This window comes from Numenius arquata, chromosome 21 (genome assembly GCF_964106895.1).
Source record: "Numenius arquata chromosome 21, bNumArq3.hap1.1, whole genome shotgun sequence".
NCBI classification, from domain to species: Eukaryota; Metazoa; Chordata; class Aves; order Charadriiformes; family Scolopacidae; genus Numenius; species Numenius arquata.
Genome location: NC_133596.1, coordinates 3,619,401 through 3,638,245, shown reverse-complemented (window position 1 = coordinate 3,638,245; position 18,845 = coordinate 3,619,401). Strand labels below are relative to the sequence as shown.

At 64.1% G+C, this 18,845-nt stretch overlaps 2 protein-coding genes across 2 annotated transcripts in view; both read right to left on the bottom strand.

The window, feature by feature from the left end:
* Positions 1-756, bottom strand: part of LOC141474117 (DNA-binding protein inhibitor ID-3-A-like) — a 2,257-nt gene extending 1,501 nt beyond the window's left edge. Inside the window, exon 1 of the mRNA XM_074161837.1 lies at positions 436-756. Within this exon, the coding sequence (XP_074017938.1) occupies positions 436-756 (321 nt within the window). The remainder of the gene's footprint in view (positions 1-435) is intronic.
* Positions 757-12,431: 11,675 nt separating this feature from the next.
* On the bottom strand, positions 12,432-15,317 carry LOC141474284 (peptide methionine sulfoxide reductase MsrA 1-like). Its single transcript, XM_074162113.1, has 6 exons — positions 15,245-15,317; positions 14,139-14,207; positions 13,884-14,003; positions 13,169-13,273; positions 12,765-12,871; positions 12,432-12,590 (listed from the first exon to the last, which is right to left on the bottom strand). Exons 1-6 carry the CDS (start codon positions 15,315-15,317, stop codon positions 12,432-12,434), a joined length of 633 nt encoding a protein of 210 aa, XP_074018214.1.
* Positions 15,318-18,845: the final 3,528 nt, after the last annotated feature.

Below are 18,845 nucleotides of genomic sequence, written 5' to 3'. Positions count from 1 at the left end.
AGGACCCCCCCCTCCCAACGCACCCAGCGCATCACCCCCAGCCCAACATATTCCCCCCCAAACCAACATATCCTTATCCCCCCCAGCCCGGCATGTCCCCCCTCAAACCATTATATCCACAGCCCCCCAGCCCGACACCTCTCTCCTGCCCTCCCCAACACATCCACACACCCCCAGCCCACGTCCGACCCCCCCCCAAGCCCAACACATCCCCCCCCCCAAGCCCATGTCCCCATATCCCAAACCAACACATCCACACCCCCCCAGCCCACGTCCGACCTCCCCCCCAAGCCCAACACATCCCCCCCTCCCCCCAAGCCCATGTCCCCATATCCCAAACCAACACATCCACACACCCCCAGCCCGACATGTGTGTGTGTCCCCCCCGCCCAAGCCAACATCTCCGAACCCCCCCCAGCCCAAAGCAGCCCTTACCTTGAGAGACAGCAGGGTGGCCTCGGAGGAGGGGTCGCGGCCCTTGGCCCCCTCCTCCAGCACGATCTGGAGGTCGAAGATGTAGTCGATGACATGCTGGAGGATCTCCACCTGGCTCACCTTGGTACCTTGCGGGATGCCCGGCACCAATTCCCGCAATTTGGAATAACAATCGTTCATATCGTAGAGCAAGTTCATGGGCTCCTCCAAAGCCGGGCTCTTGTTGTTGCCCCCCCGGGCGATGGCCAGGCTCTGCTCCGAAAGGCAGCAGACGGCCTCGTAGCAGCTCCGGACGGATCGCACCGGGCTGATGGCTTTCATGGTTGGGGGGGTGTCTGAGCTCTATCTGGGGGGATGCTGGAGAAGGGGGGGGGGGTGGGGGGGGGTGGGGAGGGCAAAGGGAAGGGGAAGGTGCCTCGGTGGGTGCTGCGACGGCTGGGGTTCTGCTGGGACCTCCGAGCAGCGGGACCACCAAAAGCTTGGACCACCGAGCCCTGGGACTGTCACCTCCCGTACCCTAAAGCTTGCGAGGTCGCTGGAGCACTGGGGAGGGGACAGCCCCGCGCCGCTCGTTATATGGGCAGCCCCGCGGGGCCCCGCCCCCTGTATGCAAATGAAGGCGAGCACCACCCCTTTTATGTAAATGAACCATTAAACCCCACCCTTGCATCTCAATTAAGCGAGAGACACCACCCCCCCCTACCCCCCTACACCCCCTAAAATGACCCTTGGTGGCCAGGGGTGGCTCCACGGAGGGGGGGGCGACGAACGTGCGTGGTCGTGTGTGTGTGTGTGTGTGTGTGTGTCCCCCATCCAGACCCCAAACCAACCCCCGTGGCGGGAGGATTTCCCCCCCCCCCAACCCCCCCCCGGCCACCCGCAGCCCCCCAAATCTACCCCTTCTCCCTCATCCCCCTATTTTTAGGCAGGACGATGGGGGTCTCCCGTCCCGTGTCTCCCGTCCCGTCCCGTCCCCCCCGCCCCCGTGTTTTGAGTTGGGGGGGGGGGGGGGGGGGGGGGCGATCTCGTAAGGAAATTAGTGCCGCCCTGTTCCTCAATCCGCTTCTCATCTGACCTCCAGACTTTCTGGCGTCAGGAATTATCTTGTGACCAGCAGAAAAAATTAATTGCGGTAAAACTGAGGTTACGATGGAGAAACCAGATTTAGGTCAGCGACTGCGAGAGGCCTGGAGTCGGTTGGGGGGGGGGGGGGGGGGGTGTTTGGGGAGGGGGGGGGTGGTATTTATTTATTTATTTATTTAATTTTTTTTTTTTTGGGGGGGGGGGGGTGTGTTCTTTCAGAAGAATTGATGAGGGAGGGGAGGAAGGCCAAACCCCCCCCCCCCCCCCCCCCCCCCCCTCCCCGAACTATCGCTGCCTCAAAAAAGCTTCGAGTGGTGGTGGCCACGGGTGTCGGTGGCACATGGAGGGGTCCCTGGGGGTGTGTGTGTGTGTGTGTGTCACAGTCCCGCAACACCCAGATTGTGACACACACACCCCCCCCGTTCAAATCAAAAGGCAATGTGTCCCCCCCCCCCCCAACATCTTGTTTTGGGGGAATTTCTATAGGTTTTGGCTAGGGGGGGGGTGTGAGTGCGGGAAGGGGATGTTACAGTCAAAAGGGTGGGGAGCACCCAGGGACCCCGCTCGGCCCCGGGGGTCGCAGCTAATGGGGGGCGCGGGGGGGGGACGGGGACACAGAGGCACCTGGACCAAATTACGCCTGCCCACAGCAGCAATTTATTCCAGATCTGCCCAAATCCCAGTTCGGTGGCGCTGGGTTTTGTTTCCCTCCTCTGCAACCCCCCCCCCCCGCGCCCCCCCGGGGGTCTGGGGGCCGCAGGCCAGGGGGCAGCCACCCTCCCCGCTTCTCCCCCAGCCCTGGAGCGGCTCGATGGCCCCTGGAGCCCCCCCCCCCCCCAAAAAAAAAAAACCCTGAAAGCAGCATCCAGCCTCTTTTGGGGTTGGATTATTTTTTGTCTTTTATTCACACACACACCCTCCCTCCGCCCCCCCCCCCCCCTTACGAATTTCCTGGAAATCGGCTCCGTGTGAAGGGTGGCAGATTGGGAAGAGCCATAATTAGCCTTATTAACCTGCTCCGGGCAAGCGGCAACAACCAGGACCCCCCTAAAAAAAAACCATGAAAGAATTAAAAAAAAAAAAAAAAAATTAAAGAATTAAAAAAAAAAGAAGAATTAAAAAAAGAAATAATTTTTTAAAAATTAAGAATTTTTTAAAAATATACATCGTTAAAAAAATATATATTTTTAATTAAAAATTACAAAGCATTTAAAAACTATTTGCAAACCACCAAAATGACTTTTATCCCGTGAAGGGACACCCCCCCCACCGCCCCCCCCGCCGAAGCACCGGCGTTCCGCCGTCTCCCGCTTATTCCCATGCCCCCCCCCCCCCCCCCCCTTTTCCCTCACCGCCCCCCATTTCCCAAGGGATGGGGGGGTGGCGGTGGAGGGGCTGAAAGGCTGCTGGGGGAGGTGGTGTTGGGGGACCGGGGGGGGGGGGGTGGGTGGGTAGGGGGGGGGGGGTGGTGGCGTGGGGGGGTGGGGTGGGGGGGGGGGTGAGCTTTTGTTTGCAGGGGGGTTTTGTTGGCGGCGGTTCCCACAGGCCCTGCCTGGGCGGCGGGACCCGCTGCCTTTGCCCAGCTGTGGCCCGGGCCCTCCAGCTGTGTTGATCTAACTCCCGGCCCCAGACAGCCTGGCGCCAGCCCTGTGCACGTCATGCATTCACACAGGGATGCGTGGCCAAGGCAACCTTCCTCCCTCCCCCCCCCACCCCCACCCCCTTCCCTCCTCCTCCTCCTCCTCCTCCTCCTCTGCTCTACCATCACCACCCCCCCCCAAATCAGCCATCAGCAGCGCTTTGGTATTTTTAGGGGGTGCCTTTTTACCATCTTGGGGTACCCCCCACTGCAGGAGCTGGGGATCTTCCCCCCCCCTTCCCTCCTCTTCCTCCTCTGCTCTACCATCACCCCCCCCCCCCCCCGTCCATCAGCGATTTGGTATTTTTGGGGGTGCCTTCTTACAATCTTGGGGGTGTCTTTTTACCATCTTGGGGTACCCCCCACTGCAGGAGCTGGGGATCTTCCCCCCCCCCTTCCCTCCTCTTCCTCCTCTGCTCTACCATCACACCCCCCCCCCCCATCAGCGATCAGCAGCGATTTGGTATTTTTGGTGGTGCCTTTTTACCATCTTGGGGTACCCCCCACTGCAGGAGCTGGGGATGTTTCTCCCCCCCCCTCACTCCTCTTCCTCCTCTACCATCACACCCCCCCATCAGCGATCAGCAGCGCTTTGGTATTTTTGGGGGTGCCTTTTTACCATCTTGGGGTAACCCCCCATGGTGGGAGCTGGGGATGTTTCTCCCCCCCTTCCATCCTCCTCTGCTCTGCCATCACACATGCACCCACCCCCCCGTCCATCAGCGCTTTGGTATTTTTGGGGGGTGCCTTTTTACCATCTTGGGGTACCCCCCACTGCAGGAGCTGGGGATCTTCCCCCCCCCTCCCCTTCCCTCCTCTTCCTCCTCTGCTCTACCATCACCCCCCCCCCCCCCCATCAGCGATCAGCAGTGCTTTGGTATTTTTGGGGGTGCCTTTTTACCATCTTGGGGGTGCCTTTTTATCATCTTGGGGTACCCCCAGCACGGGAGCTGGGGATGTTTCTCTCTGCCCCCCCCCTCCCCGCTCAGCTTTGGGTCACCTCCCCCCCAAGTGTGGGTGTCTCATGTTTTTGGGGTGCCATCCCACCGCATGCTGGTTTGGGGTGTCCTCGCTCCATGGTGGGGTTTTTTTTGGGGGGGGGGGGGGGGGGGGGCAGATTTTTTGGCACGGAGGAGGGAAAAGAGGGGAGGAAGGGAGCGCGAAAGCTGCGGAGCACGATGATTTCATGGTGAAAAGGGCCCACACTGGGTGTTTTATTAAAAGAAAAAAACAAAAATAAAAAGGAGGAGAAGGAGCTGGGGTTTACCCGGCTCGGCGACACTCCCCCCCCCCCCCCCCACCAGAACAACGCAAAGCTTCCCCATGTCCCCTGGGGGGTGGGTTGTGTGACCGTGTCCCCCCCCTCCTTACGCTCCCCGCAACCTTTCCCCCTTTCCCGGGGACGGGTCGTTAATCCCGGGCGATTCGCCTCCGCGCTGCAAATATCTACGGAGGTCCCCACGGCTCGTCGCGTTCGGAGGGGGGGGGGGGCGACTCACAAGCAGCTTCCCCCCTCTCCCCCCCAACCCCGAAAAATTAAAAAAAAAAAAAAAAAAAAAAAAAAAAATCCACCCCACGGGCTTGGGTTTGGTTTGATATATTTATTTTTTTTTCCTTAAATAAGTCGGTACAGGTGGCAGGATGTGAAGGACGTAAAGCGGAGTGGAAAGGGCCGGATTCGGCCCGGCTGCCGCGGGGCAGGGAGGGCGAGTGTGGGGGTCCCTGCGTTCCCTTGGGGTGATTCAGCGCCGGCGTTTTTGGGGGGAATTTCTTGTGTTTTGGAAGCCGGAGGCTGCCTGGAAGCGCTGGCTGCGGGGGAAGGGATTTGGACGGGAGAGGGGAGGAACGGAGACGTGGCAGAGCGCCCAAGGCAGCTACAAAGGGAAGGGCTCTTCCCCAGGGGTCATCTGGATTCGCTTTCGGGATGGGGCTGGGGTATAAATCCCGTCTCCCTGGGATCTTCGGAGACCCTCGGGGTCCTTTGGAAGCGAAGGAAGCTGGGGAGGGGGGGGTGCCTATCCGGCCGTGCTTGGGCTCGGCACAACGTGGGAGTGAGGGCTCAGGGAGACTGGACTGCGTGGATCCATCGATTTTTGGAGATGTTTCGAGCCAACCACCCAGCCTGGGCACCCAGCTGGCACGGCACAGCATGGCACGGCACGGCGTGACATGGCACAACACGGCACGGCTGTGATCCCAGGGAGTTTTGGGGCTGGAGAAGAAATCCAGATGGATGCTGAAGGGGAAAAAGGGATTCTGGCTTCTTAAACCGGCTCTGAAATCTCCTTCCCACCTCGTCCCCAGGGCTGTACCCAGCGCGGGGAGACAGCCCAGTGCCACCCTGGGCTGTGCCGTGCGGTGAGGTTTGGTAGCCACCGTCCTCCCCGGGGTGCCGGTTTTCCCAACACCCCAATTTGTACCAGGACTGGGTGCTCCCGGAGGGACAGCGGGTCCAGGATGGGCAGGGATGGGAAGGGATGGGCAGGGATGGGCATCGTGGCCCCGCTCCAGCTGTCGGTCACACGGAGGATGTGCCAAAAGGCCCCATTTGGCAAACCTGGCCTCCCTTGGGGTCCCCTGGCCACAGTGACAGCCCCATCCTGGGCTATAATGTCCCAGATTTGAGGGTGTTTGGGGATAAATGGGGGTTATAAATGGGAGCTGCCAGACTTGGATGGATGTACATCAGCGACACGAGGGTGACGGCAGCCCACACGGGCAGGAGCCCGGCCCCCCGCCTTGCCCCGTGCCTCAGTTTACCCCATTCCCCCACCGCAGGGACGCACTGTGAGAGCCAGCCAGCGCCAGAGGCTCCGGGCTGTGCCATGCATGGGGCTGGATGTGCAGGGAAATGGGGGGAAAACTGGGGGGGGACACACCAAGGAGCAGCACTGCTGGGAGTGGGCACCCAAAAAGGGACAGCGAGCCCCCACCCTCAGCCTCGTCACCAGGCGACTGGCTCCGTCCCTGGGGAATGTGCTGCTGTTTGTAGAGGGGATTAGCCCCGGGGCCCCCCCCTCGGCCCCCATGTCTGAGGCAGGGACCGAGCATCCCATCCGCAGCCGCTCAGGGAGAGCCCGGCCCGACTGAGCCTGCAGGCAGCGGCCAGCACTGCGGGCTGCAGGGCACTCCCTGCTGGTTGTCATTAGGGGCCAGAGTGAATGCAGGGAGGCACTACCTTGTACCAGAACACCCAGGGGAGGGAGAGGAACACACAAATCCCTCTTGAGTGGGCCTATGACCCCAGCCTGGGCCAGCTGCCCAGCCTGATGAGTAGCCAGCAGCCGTGCCTCAGTTTCCCCAGACCCCTTCACCCCTCCGAAGCCCAACCAGGAGCAGGGCCGTGGCTCCATCTCCGTCCCCGCAGCACCAGCTGGGTCAGAGGGAACCACGGCTTCCCATGAGGAAGCAGAGCCACTTCTCCAGGGCAAACCCTCGTACCCCCCAGCCCCCCAGAGGGAGGGAGGCCGGGAGACTCCGAGCATCTCCAGGTGCTACCCGGCTGTGGGGCTGGGGAGGGGGCACAGCAGGGCCGGGGGTCCTGCAGGCCTGGGGGGTGTCGGGCAGGCGGCAGCGGCCGTTCCCAGCACCGGGATTCCCCGCAGCTGCTTCCTGCCGTCCTATCTCACGGGCGCATCTGGGGGAGCCAGGAGAGGCCACCCCCCCCCGGTGCTTCCTGCGCTGTCCCCCACCCCAGCCCCGGCTGCCGTTCTCACGGCCTCCCCCCAAAGCCAGCTGGAGCCCCCCGCTTCCCCCCACCCCAATTGCCCACCCTAGGCCTGACACCGCAGCGGCCCTCCCGTGCTCCATCGGCACCCCTGGGGGGGGTCTTATCCCCCCCCCATCCTTTCAAGGCATCCTCAGTGCTATGGGGGGGGGCTGGGGCATCACAGCCCTACTTTACCCCACCAGAGCTAAGGTTGGCTGTGGGGTAAGGACAGCTTGTGGCATGTGCCCCCCCCAATTCCCCCGCCCCAGCTCTGGGGGGGATGTCTATGGACAAACGTGGGTGCCCCCAGTAGGGTGGGTGCTGTGCCACCGCTGCGGGTGTACCCACGATTTGGTGCTAAGCACTCCCCCCTCCCCCCCCCCCCCCGTTGCTCTGCCCCCTTCTCCCTCCACTCCTTCGATTACCCCCCCCCCCGCCCATCGCATCCATCATTTCCCCTGCAAAAGGAGGAGGAGGATGGGGCTTGGGGGTGGGGGGGGCCGCAGGTGTGAGCATCCCTCTTCGCACCCCCCCCCGGCCGCTGCAGGTGTGGGGACACGGGTGACTCAGAGGAGCCCTGGCCCCGCTGCCACCAGCACTGGGGTGGCAAGCGAAGCGCCTCCCGCCTCCCACGATATCCTCCCGGGGCCGGGGTGCGGCACCACCTTCACCGCAGCCCCCCCACCCCCCAAAAAGGTGGGGTGCTCCAGCCCTGGGATGGTCCGGAGAGGGGAAACTGAGGCACGGGGAAGGAGACCCCAGCCTGGGTTTCGTGGGGGTGGGCAGGTCCCAATAGGGCTTTTGTTGGTTCCCTATCAGCCCCCCCCATGGTCTCTCCCTTTCTCAGCCCCCCAAAATTCCTCCCCCCGGGTCCCATCGTGCTGCAGGATGTGGCTTTGCCCAGGCTGCCTCGTTACACCCAGAGACTGTTACAACTCATCACACACCCCCCCACACCCCACGCTGCCCAGCCCCAAATCACACCATCCCCAGCAAAAAACACTCCCAGAAAAACAGACCCCCCCACCTCACCCAGCCCCCTAAAACCCCCCAGATCCTCCCCAAAAATGCCACAAGCCCCCAGCCCAGCCATCCCTTCCTGTTACCCCGGGCACGGCCGGAAAGCCACATCCCACGGCATTGCGCGGAACAACCCCCTGCCACGGAAAAACACGGGGGGGGGGGGGGGGGGGGGGGGGCAGAAGATGCTTTATCTCGGCCCCCATCGGCCCCTAATAAGGCAGCTTTATTTTTAGCGAAGGTGAAAGCCAGAGCAACCAGCTCAAGAGCTTTTTCCACTCACATCTGCATTTGTACAATTTGGGTTTCCTGTCGTGGTTTCGGCGCTTTTCAAACCTGCCTGAATTGTTATTTTGTTCGCTCGGCGAAGAGCCCCGCAAGATACCTCCCCCGGTATAAATAACGCCTGAGCATCCTCTCCCCGACCTCCCCGCTCATCCGGCCCCCGCGCCCCCGCCACCCCGCTTTCTCGGAATGGGATCCGAGCGTCCCCGTGGGATTCGGATGCTGGCGGAGGTTCGGGGCTGGACCACATTTTTCCAGCCTTGGACCATGTCCCTGTAGCTCCAGCTGGGGAGTCGGGGGGGGGGAAACAGCCGCTTTTCAGACCCTGAGTGGGGAAACTGAGGCAGGGAGGGGGTCAGTGCTGGGGTTTGGTGATGGGGAGACCCAGCTTTTCCCCCCCACTGTCCCACCAGGGGACCTTGGATTGTGTGGCCACGCTGGCTTTAAGCAGGTGAAATGTGTCAGGCAGCAAAGCGGTGGGGCAAAGGTGGGGGGGGGTTTGAGGGTTGTACCCCCCCCGCCCTCTGCTGGGAACCCACCCCCATGGGGATGGGCTGAGACCTGCCCAACTCATGCCAGCTGTGCCAGGGATGGGGCAGTTTGGCCCCTCGGCACAGACGTTGAGGAGGGGGACAGATGGGTGTCCCCCCCCCGCCACGGCCAGGAGCGCGTCCCCCTCCCCACTTCCTCTGACACAGAGTTTCCATCCGCCCGGAGCAGGTGCCAGGTGAGGGGCAGTGGCGGGGGGGGGTGGGACAAGAAGGGCCCCCCCATCTCCTCTCCTCAAGCTGCATCCCTGCAGGGCCCCATCCAGAAAAGAGGGGACACGGGGCTTGTCCCCCCCAGTGTGTCCCAGTGCTCCTCCAAACCCCTCAGAGCAGTGGGAGCCCCCCCCATGCTGCCTCCCAGTCGCTGGGGGGGGGGACACCCCAACACAGCCCTGCCACATATCCACCATGGTCCCCCATCTCCTCCCCCGTCCCCCATCACCACCCACCCCACCTCCCTCTCCAAAATCCAGCCTGGATTTGTCCCTATTGCAGAGACGGGGCACCTTCTTCCCCCCGCCCCCCCAAGCTCTGTCCCCCCCCCTATTCCCTCCCCCCAGCACCCTGGGGACAGATCCTGCCTCCCCACGCAGGGACACACAAATACCCAGCTCAGACCTGGCTCAACCCCAACAGACATCAGAGAATCCAACATTCCACCATCCTCTGGGGGGGGTTCAATGCTCCTGGCCCCATCCTGCACCCCAGGGGATGGAGGGGGCGGGGGGGGGGGCAGGGAATAAATCCTTGGGGGGGGATGGAGGGAGATGTGATGGTGGAGCTGGTGGGGGGGGGGGGCAAAGCAGCAGCCGGTGGGTGCAATCCAGGCTACAGGAGTGGGGACAGGGACATGGGGACAGGATCCGTCCCCTGGGACATCCCAGCCCACGTGCCCATCACAGCCTAAGTGACAAACCCTGGGGAGATGTGGCTGTCACCTCCTGTCCCCTGGGCAGGCTGCCCGGGCTGTGGGTGCTGGGGGGGGTGGGTGGGGGTGGAAGGGGGGAGGCACATCACCCCAAGGGACACCTCCCTGGGCTTCCCTGTCCTTTAGCCCCTCTCCTGGTGCCATCCCCTGACTCCAGCACCTGGGGATTTATATGAAAAAAAAATAAACCGACCCACAAATCCTCAGATTTGGGCACCCCCATCCCAGCCATCTCCCCCCACGAAACCCCACCGTGGGTGCCCACGACATCCCGCCGGATGAGGAGGATGCTGGGACCGAAGCTGAAGGCCAGGGTCCCCTGTCCCTGTCCCTGTCCCCAGCTTTCGTTCTTCTTCAACTCCTTCTTCAAAGCCTGGCGTGGTGGCAGCTGCGGGGCCAGGTGCCGGAAGCCGACCTGCGCTCGCTTTCTCTCTGCTTTTATTTATTTTTTTCACTCTCCGTTGACCCGGAGAACTTCACTTTCTAAAAAAAAAAAATGTCCCCTGTGTCCCATCCCGTCCCCCCCACCTCCCCTTCCCCCCCACACCGTGGGGTTGGGGACAAGCCCCACGCCGGGCTGGGCTCATGGGGACATGATGGCACCCATCCCTGGAATTCGAGGGGGCACCCAGCTGGGGTGCCAGCGCTGGGTGGCCAAGGGGGGGGTCGGGAGGTCCCTGGCGTGTGGCACCTGCAGCACCCAGGGACTCCCCAGGGCCCTGTCATCGCCCCCCCCCGAAAGCTGCGTCTCTGTTTTCACTCACCCTTGACAACATTTTGGGGGGGGCTCAGCTTTATTTTCATTTCTTGCCAACCTTTTCACTGTAAATCCACCAAACGCAGCCCCCAAACCCGCCTGAGCAAGAGGGGCACTGGGGACACTGAGACGGGGACCCCCCTGCCTTGGCGGGGGACGGGACATCAGGACACCCCCAAAACATCTCCTGTGAGATGGTCTCCAGCCACGGTCCCTCCCTAGGGACAGGGCAGTGTCCCCAGCCGGACCCAGCTTGGGCTCCTGGGTGCTGGGTGGGTGCCTGGGGACCCACAGGCTGCCTGGGTGCTGGGTGGGGGTGACCTTAGGACCCCCACCCAGGGGGAACCCTGAGCCAAAGGGACCAGGACACATCCCTGGGCAGGGGGAGGAGGGACGGGTGAGCCTCACAGATGTCCTCGTCCCCTGGGGGTGGGAGGGGCTCTGGGTGCCCAGGTAGAGGGCGTTGCTCCCCCCAAGAGGATCTGGGGGGGGAACAGGGTTTGGTGTTGGGGAGGGGGGTTGTTGCTGGGAAAACTGGGAGGATGGGGGAACAGCTGGGCTTCCTGCACCCATGTCCCTGTCCCTGCACCCCAGCAAAGCCCAGTCTGCCCAGTACAAGGTGGGACGTGGCCACTGGGATCCCCCCCACCCATAAGAAGTGGGGGATGAAGACTGCCTGCTGCTGGAAGGGGGACAGGACCCCCGAAGACGGGGACCCCGCAGACATCGCAGGGGTGACACAGTCTACCTGCCCATTCCAGCCACCTCCACCGCCCCCCAGCTGCTCCCCCTTTTCACCCCCACCTCCAGCACACACCAGTTTGGCTCTAACTGGGCTCATCGTGGCCATTAACCCATTGGTACCCAGCGTGGGACACACAGCACCCCGTCCATCACAGGGACTGTCCATTGTCACTGTCACTGCAGTGCCCGGGCGAGGGAACCCGGGCCAGGGGCACAGCCCTGGGGACTCAGGGGACAGGAGGGATGTGGCCCGGGGACGGGTGACAGGGGAGGCCCAGAGTGTCCCCCAAAGCCAGGAGCCCCACAGGGGGTCCCTCCGCGTGATGTATGTACCTACGTGTGTTGTGGGTACCTGGGTGTGCTGTATGTCCCTGTGCACATATGTATGTGTATGTATGTGTGCTGCACGCCCCCGTGCACACACCCATGTGCCCTCTGTCCCCGTGTGCCACCCATACCTGCCCAGACCGTATGTGCCGCGTTTTGAGGTGCGCACGCCTGTACCGTAAGTACCGTACGTACCGTATGTACCGTGTAGGCGCGCACGCTGCCTGCGCCGCGCTGCCCCCTGGCGGGCGGGAGCGGGCACGGCCCGACACTGCCCCCTGGCGGGAGAGCGTGGGGATGCACCCCCTGCCCGCCGCCGGCCCCACGGACACGGGTCCCCACGGACACGGGTCCCCACGGACCGCCAGCACCCCCGACACGGCCCCAGGAACCGCCGGCCCCACGGACCGTCAGCTCCATTGACAAGACCCCACTAGCCCCACAGACACGGTTCCTCGTGGACCACCAGCCCCACGGATACGCACCCCCCCCCCCCCCCACCCCCTTCCCCACCCCAGACCTCCAGCTCCACGGACCCTGACCGCCCCCAGATCATCACATCCTCTTGTTCTAGCAGCCCCTTAGACCACCAGCCCCCACCCTTACCCCCCTCCCCCAGACCAGACCACCCTCCCATTGCCCCACCAGGGCACTGGGTGCACTGGTGGCACCAGGGGGGGGGGCCACCTTGGGGCAGAGCCACCCCCACGCAGAGCCCATGGGGGTCCCTCCCCATCCCAGCATCCCCCAGCACCGAAGAGCCCCCAGCAGCACCCATGGGACTGGACAGGAGAAGGTGGCGGGGGGGCAGATGTCTTTAATCACACGGGGGCAATGGGGAGTGTGGGAGCTGTGATGTGTGGGGCTGGCCGTGACCTACGGGGCTGGCTGCTGTGCCCACCCTGCCTGCAATGCCAGGGCCATGGGGACAAGCCAGGGGACAGCAAGTGGCCCCTTCAGGGTGTGATGGGGCAGGTGACACCGGTGCCCTTCATGTCACAGGAGCCCCCAGGCACCTTGTGCAGGTACTGCTGGTGACGGTCCTCGGCGTAGTAGAAGTCACCGGCCGGCTCGATGGCAGTGGTGATGTCCCCCCGCCTCCGCTCCCTCAGCTCCTAGGACAGTCCCATGGTGGGGGGGCGCCTGGATGGACCCCCCCATCCCACTGCCCCGCAGCATGGCATAGCCAGGGCAGTGGTTTGCCCCATGCCCCAGGGCTGGGGAAGGTGGCTGGTGTCCCCAGGGGCATCCCAGTGTCCCTGGGGGGGTGTCCCCATGTCCCCACCTACCTGCTGGTACAGTGCCCTGCTGCGGAGGGCAGCTGCCTGCTGGTGGGGGCCCAGGGTGAAGATGACGGAGCGGTACTGGGTGCCCAGGTCCTCCTGCTGCCGCATGCCTGGAGGGGGGGGGGGCAGCACCCAGGAGGGGGTTATGGGGCACCCCCTGGCCCCACCTGGCACAGTGCGGTGCCTTCACCCATGGAGGGTGAGATGGGGAAACTGAGGCACAGGGGGTTGGCGAGGGAAGTCTCTATGAGCCCCTTCTACCCGGCATCAAGGGATGGAGATGCCAAAGACCCTCTGTTGGGGGGGTTTGGGGTTACCTCCCCCCCAACCAGACTGGGGGTCCACGGCTGCCCCAGGGCTGCAGCACGACCCATGGCCACCGTCTGGCCCCCGTGTCTCGTCCCTACCTTGTGTTGGGTCATGGTTCTCCCAGAAGAGTTTGAGAAGCTCCTCGTAGCTGATCTTCTGGGGGTCAAAGATGACCCTCACCACCTCAGCGTGCCCCGTCAGCCCTGTGGTGAGAGCCAGCGCTACCAGGGGCAGCCCCTCACCGTGGCCCCCTGCCCCCCCCCGCCATCCTCCCACCGCCCCGGGATGGCGGGGGGCACCATCGGTGGTCAATGAATGCACCTGCTGGAAGCTGAGATCTGTCAAATTCATGACACTTGTGCAAAGCAGGAGCGTTTGCAGGGGCTGGAGGGAGGGAGCTGGATACAGAGGGGCTGCAGCACCCACTCACCCCCCCGGACCCCCCAAGCCCCCTTCCTCAGCTGCCTGGTGGGGGTGGGATGCCTGAGCCCACCCTGCACTGGGATAAATCCCCGGCTGGAGACAGCAGCCAGGATAAGAGTTCCTGCAGACAGCTAATCCCCCGCAAAATGTCTCTCCAGCTAAGCCGGGGGGCAGCTGTCCGTCTGTCCGGACTGGGGGGCAGCCATCCGTCTGTCTGGGCTGGGGTGGGGGACGAGGCAGGATCAGCATCCGATGGACACCAGAGAACATCCCACGGGAGCCTGGGCCAGGGCAAGGCAGGGGCTGTGGGACACCCTGCGATGCTGGATGGGGACATCACCCCACAGCGGGGGACACTGGGGGGGGTCCCCGTTGCAGCCCCCCCATTACCTGTGCGCACTTCTTCGTAGGTGGGGTTGGGGGTGAAGCCTCCTGTGTAGCCCACCTGGGTGGAGAAGACCCCTGGTGTCCTCCAGAAGAGCTGCTCCGCTCCCCAGAAGCACCCCATGCCTGTGGGGGGACAGGTTGGGGGGGGGGCAGCTGGCTGTCCTCGCTCAGGGGAGGGGGGGAGCTGGGTTTGGGGGGGAGGGGGGGGAGGCTGGCTGCCAGGACCCCCCCCTTCCCTGGCACAGGGGAACCACTCACCGAAAACCGCTGTCTGCATCTCCTCTGGGAACGGTGGGACCACGGGGTTCCCATTGACGGCGTGGGTGGCTGCGGGGGGGGGGGACACGGGGTCAGGACCCCCAGCCCATCACAAACTGCAGCCGTCTCTACGCTGTGTGTTCCCCACCAAAACTGGGCAGTGTCCTTGTCCCCTCCAGCTCAGCTTGCCTGGCCTCTGGCCTGTGTCCTCTCACGGCCACCCTGACCCTAACCTGGCCCCTGGGTGGGGTCCCAGGGATGTCACCCCCCCCGGGGATGCTCTGGTACCGCATGCCCGGCACTGCCCCCCCCCCTGCCTTGGGGATGTCCCCCTGCCCCAGGGATGCTCTGGCCGGGGGGAACATGCCCGGGGCTGGGGAAGCCATGGGGGGGTGAAATAGGGGTGGGGGGCTGTGGGTATCCCCCCCCAACCCCAGGCTGCCATCTCCTAGCAACCCTACCGGTTGCCATGGGAAACACATCCCCCCCATCTCCACCCCACCACAGATGAGGGCCCCCGGTGCAGGTTGTGTATGGGGGTCCCGCTGCCTCCCCTGGCCTCCCACAGCAGCACAGAGTGTCCTGGGGGGGGTTTAAGGAGGGCAATGCCAGGGCTGGCACCGGCCACCCAGACACCCCCCCTGGCAAAGGGAAGCTGAGACCTGGCCACTCATGACGCTTGTGGAACACGAACACTCCCCCACTCCTCACCCTCCTCCTCCTGGGGCTCCCAGACCCTCTGTGCCCCCTCCCTGCCAAGTTCCCTGCCAGGATGGTCCCTGTGAGCAAACCAGGGGGTTACAGCGTTCCTAGGGGGGGAACAGAGGAGCCTGCTCCCCCCTACTCCCCCCCCCCGACACCTCTGGGTGACGGTGAAGGAGGGGGCACTGGGATCAAAACACCCCAGCGATGGGGACATGCCAGCACCCTGCCCTGCCACCTCACGTCAGGGACAGGGCCACCACCACCCCCCAGCACCAAACCCCTGGAGCAGCCCCCCAGTAACACGCAAGGGTCCTGCGGGGGGGGGTGCTCGGCAAGGTGCCACCCCCCTCCCTGTCCCCAGGGAGCCCCCGCCACCCCCAACCCGATGCCTGAGCTGGTACCTGCCACCCGCAGCCTCTGGGGTCTGCCCGGCAGAGCCTCGGCGGGGCTGGGGAGCACCCCGGCACCCAGCATGGCCCCCCCCAGAGACAGGACGTCCCACCGAGACCCACTGTCCCTGTGGACTGGAAGGAGGGAGCTGCGGTGCTGGGAGGAGCACTGGGAACACTGGGAAGGAGAAGAGTGCAGGAGGCCAGGGGGGGCAGAGCCTGGCCCCAGGAGTGGGGTCACCGGGGGGGGACATCCCGCTTTGTCAGAGACATGAGGACAAGGTGCTCAGCCCCGGGGGGGAAATGCCCCCAACATGACCCCCGGGGGGTGTTGGGCAGGAGGGGGCCGGGGTGATGAACCCCGACTGGGGGTGGCTGTGGCGGGGGGGGGCGGGAACCCACAGGACGGGCAGAGTCCTGGTGTGTCCGGCCACCCCGTCAATCGTTAACGCACACGAGGCCGGAGGTGCCCAAGGTCACCCTGGGACAGACACGACCCCCCCGCGTGGCTCTGGTCCCTCCCAGCACCCCCCCCACTTCACCCCATGGCTGAGCCCCACCAAAGCCTCCCACAGGAGTGGGGGGTCCAGCCCCCCATGGCCATGCTGGTCCCCAGGCAGCACCTGGCACCCCAGGACTGAGGGGTTGTGGGGTGGGGGGGTCCTGGCCCCCCGTCTCCACCTGAGGATGCCCAAGGGCTCATTAGGGCAGGGCAGGGCCTGATCCAGACCCAGCTGGAGAGCTCCGTACCCGAATCCATCCCTGGTTTGGGGTGTCCGTGAGGACATCCCCCACCCGCTCACCTGCCCACATGAGGAATTGTTCCCAAACCAGTTGGATTTAACCCAAATCTGAGCCTACAATGAAAATCATCCCTCCCATCCCTCCCACCCCGTCCTGTCCCATCCCATCCATTCCCATCCCTCCCACCTCATCCCCCCCACCCCACCCCATCCCATTCCTCCCATCCTATCCCTCCAACCCCATCCAATCCCATCCCACCCCATCCCTCCCATCCCATCCCTCCAACCCCATCCCATCCCATCCTATCCCTCCAACCCCATCCAATCCCATCCCACCCCATCCCTCTCATCCCATCCCTCCAACCCCATCCCATCCCATCCCTCTCATCCCATCCCTCCAACCCCATCCCATCCCATCCTTCCAACCCCATCCAATCCCATCCCACCCCATCCCATCCCTCCCATCCCATCCCACCCCACCTCACTGGCTTGGCCCCGAGCAGGGGACATGGCGTGACCCCGGGGGAGTAGGGGGGACACAGGGACCCCGTGTCCGTCCCCCAGCCCCCCCCCGAGCCCCCGCACCGGTAGGTGCCGGCATTTCCCTGGGGCTCCCCCCGCCTCCGGCTGTCGGTGCTGGGGCCGAGCAGGGAAGGGTTAACCCCACACGCACACGCACACACGGGGGGCGGGGGGGGGGGGCACAACCCCCCCACACACACACCCCAGCCCGGCGGTGGCCTCATTCTGCCTGGGGAGGTGACACCGCCGGCGGCCTGTCCCCAACCGCTGCCATCACCCGGGCTCTGCCTGCGGGTGCCCTTCAGCCTCCTCCTCCTCCTCCTCCTCCTCCCGGGAGCCCCGCGGGTACCGAGGTAACGGCGCAGGGCGGGGGGGGGGGGGGGGGGCACGTACCGACGGATGCTCCTAGCTGGGGGGGGGACACGGTTCTGCCGCGGGGGGGACACACGGGGAAGGGGGGGAGCCCAGGCGGCGCAGTGCGGCTGGTCCCGGTGGGATGCAGGATGCGCTGGGAGAGTGTGGGGTATCCCCCCCCCGCCCAGAGAGCTGGGGGGGAAGAAGGGGGGGGGAGCTGAGGGACCACAAGGAATTCCCCCCACCCCCAGGAATAGCTGGGCACCCCGCTAAGGAACCACCCTCCCCCCAAAAAATTTCCCCCCCTGATCTGGGAATATTTGCACAGAAAAAAATGCGCCTCCCCCCCCTCAAAAAAAAAAATCACAGGTGGAGAGTGGGGTTTACTGGGGTGCACTTGGGATGGCCCCAGGGGGATGTGGGGGGACACAGGGATGAAACCGGGGTCACCCCCCCTCCCTGCATCGCTCCAGCCCGGTTCCATCCCGGTGCCCGTTGGGGAGGGGGGGTTACCTGTGCTGAGTTTGTGAGGCCTCGACTGGCCTTTACCTACTGCTGTTTGGGACCGAGTCCTGGCCAGGAGCTGGGGGGAGGAAGGCCCAGGCCGTAGGATGGGAATTTGGGGCAATTTCAGCCATTTCGACTATTTCTATGCTAAACGCCTGGTAGAAATAGAACAGATGAGTTTTTATTGGGTTTTACCCCCCCCCCCCCAACCTCTCTAGGACCAGCATCCCAAAATGCACTTGAATGTCCCCAAATCCACCTCACTTTAGCTGATATTCCAAGACTTCCCCGTACTCCTGCACCCCCTCAGCCCCCCCTCCAGATTCCACCTGGAGTGATCTGCTGGGGAGTTTAAGGCGGAAGGAAGATGCCCCCCCCCCCCCCCCCCCCGCCCCCTGGGTTTCCATGGCTCTGAGGGTGCGGATGGGTTGATGAAAGCTGGGGGAGGCGAGGACAGCCCGGGGGGGGGGGGGGGGAGAACTGGGGGGGGATTTGCTTTTTATCTCATTTAAAAATAGCTGTCCTGGTGCTGGGGGGGCAGTTCCTGTGTGGGCGGGGGGGGTTTAAGCAGCCATATAGGGCTCCTACGGTAACCCCAAAGGGATCGAGCCGGGGGGGGGGGTGTATGGATGCATCTGGGCTTCTATAGGGACAAGGGGTGGGGGCAGCCCCCATCCCTAATCTGCTGTGACTCTTGTCCCCCCGGTGCCAACCCCGCGGGGGGGCACAGCTTGGTCCCAGCACAGGGGAGGGGGTGATGAGGGTCCTGGGGCAGATGGGATGGAGGAGGGACCTCGGGACCCCCCCCTCCACTGAACGCCCCCAGCCATCGGCCCCAGCGTTTCGTGTTCACCGTGGACCTTGATTTAATGTCACACAATTAAGGCACGCGGTGAATGCCAAAGGGGGGGCCAGCGTGGGCTGGGGGGGGACACAGGGGGGCATGCGTGCCAAAGGAGGAGTGTGAAGATGCCCAAACCACTGAGCAGGAACACCCCATCGCCACGGGCCGGTAAGAGAACACGCTGCGGGACCCCCAGGGAGGAGAGGGGCTGGGAGGGGGCCGGCCCCCCCAGAGCTCTCCAGCCTCTCCATCTCCCCCCAACTCTCTGCAGCCCCATTTCCACACCTACCCCCCCCAACCCCCCCAGCTGCCCCTGACCCCATCCAGTCCCACCTGAGACCATCAGGGCAGACCAGGACCCCCACGCCGCCCCCCACCCTGACCAAGAACAGGAGAGGGGATGGATTCGAGCCCAGGGCACCCCCAAATTCCCCTCCCCCCCCAACCTAGAGAGACCCAACCCCGGGCCCTTCCCAGCTTTTCTCTCTCCGGGAGTGGGTGCTGCTGCCTTCAGAGGTGCTGGAGCTGATGGTGTGGGAGGGGGGACCAGAGACAGGACGTTTTGGAGGAAAGGAGCAGCCCAAAACCCTTAATGAGCCTTCGTTAGCGGGGGAAGAGGAGAATGAGAACCGACCTGGCCACA

Bases quoted from the DNA above. Each gene is read 5' to 3' on its own strand.
- LOC141474284 (XM_074162113.1), bottom strand. From the start codon at position 15,317: ATGCTGGGTGCCGGGGTGCTCCCCAGCCCCGCCGAGGCTCTGCCGGGC. The intron at 14,004-14,138 runs GTGAGTGGTTCC...GTCCCCCCACAG, and splicing joins GATGCAGACAGCGGTTTTCG to GCATGGGGTGCTTCTGGGGA. The intron at 12,591-12,764 runs GTAGGTGGGGAC...GGACTGTCCTAG, and splicing joins GCAGGGCACTGTACCAGCAG to GAGCTGAGGGAGCGGAGGCG.